General features: G+C 42.2%; 1 protein-coding gene across 1 annotated transcript in view; it reads left to right on the plus strand.

Moving 5' to 3' along the window:
- Positions 1–3,581, plus strand: part of Desi2 (desumoylating isopeptidase 2) — a 54,619-nt gene that overhangs the window by 46,142 nt on the left and 4,896 nt on the right. The window contains 1 exon segment of the mRNA XM_029538785.1: positions 1–53. This exon segment is cut by the window's left edge and continues 25 nt beyond it. Coding sequence (XP_029394645.1) covers positions 1–53 — 53 coding nt within the window.

The raw sequence follows: 3,581 nt of genomic DNA on the forward strand, positions 1-3,581 counted from the left end.
CCTACCATCTGATGCACAAAAACTGCAACCACTTCTCTTCAGCTTTATCCGAGGTAAATTCAGTTGGTTGGGTTTTTGTTTTGTTTTGTTTTTTTTTTTTTTTTTTTTTTTTGGTTTTCCTGTTTTTATTTTTTCAAGACAGGGTTTCTCTGTGTAGTTCTGGTTGTCAGGGAATTCACTCTGTAGACCAGGCTGGCTTTGAACTCACAGAGATCCGCCTGTGCCCACCTCTCTCATGCTGGGATTAAAGGTGTGCACCCCCACAGCCCAGCTCAACTTCATTCTTTAAGCCCTTCACATGATACTTTCCTGGTATGCTTTCTGTATCACTGTATTCAACCTTGGTGTTTTCCCCTAATTGTTCGTGCATAAAATTTACTGTATTTCTTTATTCAGTGTGGCTGATCTTTCCAGAGTTGGCAGAGTTGAAGTGGCGATTCTGGTCACTCTTTTGTAGTGGGAAGAGTAACTACAGATAGCTGCCCCTTATTCATTTGACTGCATCCTATGCTAGCATTCTATAACTGGCAGATACGTGAGAAAAAGACATTTCTATTCATAGTGGAGTGCCAGTATGTGGGGCCTTTGGCCCCAGTTTGGTTTTGTGGGGACTACACAGAACAAAGCAATTTACCATAAGCCACCAAGAAAGAGAAAGACTGAGGAAGAAGAATCTGCCATCCCAGTGTCCTGTCAACCTCACTTCTAACCACCCACAACCTCACTTCTAAGTGCTGTACCTTTCAGTAATGCCCTAGCAACCACTTAGTACATGAACCTTGGGGGAATGTTTAAGATTCAAACCTTAACACAATGAAGCTTTTTTTTTTTTTTTCAGTTTTTCAAAATGGTTTCTCTGTGTAGCCCTGTTTGTCCTGGAACTTTCTCTGTAGACCAGGATGGCCTTGAAGTCAGAGACCTGCCTGCCTCTGCCTCCTGAATGCTGGGATTAGAAGTCATCCATCATACCTGGCTTTTATTCTTTTGTTATATTTTTTTGTATCCATGATGTTTTAGTTTCTTTTCTGTTAGTGTGATAAAACACAATGATTGTGGAAACTTGGAAGGCTTTACTTAGCTTACAGTTCCAGAGAGTAAGAATCCATTGTGATAGGAAAACATGGCAGCAAGAAGCAGGCATGATGACAGGAACTGGATGCTACAAGCTCACATCTTGAACCACAAACTCCAAGCGGGGGAAAAAGCACATTGGGAGTAGGTGAGGTGTTAAGCTCTAAACCCACCCCTTATGGCGTAGTTCCTCCAGAAGGCCACACCCCCTGAGCCTTGCTAAACACTACCACCAATAGGACTAAGTGTTCAAGTGTTCAAGACTATAAGGAGCATTTCTCATTCAAACCATTACAAATAAAATATCTGCAATGAAATTTAACAACATCATAATGCTATACAGCTATACAGGTAGTTATACAGATAGAGTTGTTGTCTTCTGTTGTCTTTTTTTTTTTTTTTTTGGACAGGGTGGCTTTGAACTCACGGATATCTGCCTGTCTCTGCCTCTCCCTCCCAATATTGGGATTAAAGGCATGTACCACTAAGCCCAGCATGATGCAGCCCCTCGTAAAAGTATTCTTTAGACTAAAGTTGACAAATTAGAACTGAAACTACAACCATAAAACCCCAGATAAAGGGGCCGTTTACCTCCTAGAGTTCATTCAGCAGCAGTATATAGGAATGTTTCTCATTTCTTTTCTCAGCTGAACTGTCCTCGTGTGACAGTATAGTATTCAACTAATTTCTTACTGCTGGCTTCAGAAGGCAGGGGCAGGAGGATCTCTGTGAGTTTGAGGCGAGCCTGGTCTATATAATGAGTTCCAGGCCAGCCAAGACTATGTAGAGAGACTCTGTCAATCAATCATTCAACCAGTAAATGAAATTAGAATTTATTTTGATTTATAGTTTAGTTCAAGTGCAAGTCCCTCCTGACAGGGGATGCATGGCAGCCGGAACCTGGTGCTACTGATTACATTACATCCATAGTCAAAAGGAGCGAGAAGTGCACCCTGGTGCTTAGCTCACTTTCTCCTTTCTTTTAATATCCTAGACTCCAGTTCATGAATCGTGTTGTCCACATTGGGAGAGGGGGTTCTTCCTACCCCAGTAACCTAACCTAAACAACCCCTCAAAGATGTGCCTAGAGGTTTATCTGTGTGCTCATCTTCTGTTTGTCTTATAAAGTTGACAATATTAACTTTCGTTTGTTTACTCCTTGCTGTATTGATACTCAGATTCCTTGTCTCAAGAAGCTCACAGCATTTCATAACGCAGAATGCATTAAGTACAACTTCAAAAGTCCCTATAGTCTTTAGTAGTTCTAACACTGTTAAAAGTGTAACTCTGATCTCTTTTTTTTTTTTTTTTTTTTAACTCTGATCTCTTAACTGTGAGCTCTTCTCACATAAAATCAAGTTGCCTACTTACAGCATACAATGGAGCAGCTCAGAGTAAGCATTCTAATTTAAAATGGAGCATAACAAGAAGTGATCAGAACCAGCCGCGCATGGTGGGCACGCCTTTAATCCCAACACTTGGGAGGGAGGCAGAGACAGGCGAATTTCTGAGTTCCAGGACAGCCAGGGCTACAGAGAAATGATCAGAACCAAAGCAAAACCAAAAACCATCAAGGAAAACACCAAATTCCATAGCACCGTTTCTGCCATTTGGGGCTCCCGTTGGACCCATTCATGACCTTAAGGGCTTGGATATAGTTCCACTCCCCCAGCTCTGTTGCCTCAGCACATATATTATCTCACTTCATGCAAACAGCCATGATCCTGGCATCTCCAACTAACTGGGGTCTCTACTGCAAACTAGGGTTCACCTTCAGAGCTTCATTACAGGTTGGCCTCTCAGGGTCTTCTACCCTGCCATACATTGCCTCTCCTTGTCAGTTTTATGAAACCATAGAATAAGATGCCATGATCCACACAATTACACATCTTATGCCTGAGGAACCAGTTTTATGTGGATCATGTTACCAGGTTCTGCTGCCAGCTCAGGAGGCAGCCTGCCTCCTTGGACCACAGTTGTCCTGCATGTACAGTCAAGAAGCAGAAAGTGATAAACCCTGGGGCTGAGTTTTCTTTCTCCTTTTTGTGCAGTATCTGGCTTTCCAGCACATGAATGGTGCTGTCCGCATTGAGGGTATGTCTTCTCACCTCAATGATCTAACCTGCTAGGTAATCCCTCACAAACCTTTCTGTTTGGCGGTTGGTCCAGTTGACAACATTCATGGTGCATCACATGGTATAAACTAAATACTATCTGATAGCCATAGTAAAAAAAAAATGTTATGACCCTGTTTTTACAAATGCACAGAAGAAGATAAATATCACAGTTACCTCACTATTAATAGTCTGTTTCATTTTTTAAAAATCTGGTTACAATGCTAAATACCCTACTAATGGGATTTGACCCAGAGTTTTTAACTCTTAGGAGTTAAGATGACTAACTGCGGGCACAGTGGCACACGCCTTTAATCCCAGCACTTGGGAGGCAGAGGCAGGTGGATTTCTGAGTTCGAGGCCAGCCTGGTCTACAAAGTGAGTTCCAGGACAGCC

Source organism: Mus pahari, chromosome 5 (assembly GCF_900095145.1).
Source record: "Mus pahari chromosome 5, PAHARI_EIJ_v1.1, whole genome shotgun sequence".
NCBI lineage: Eukaryota > Metazoa > Chordata > Mammalia > Rodentia > Muridae > Mus > Mus pahari.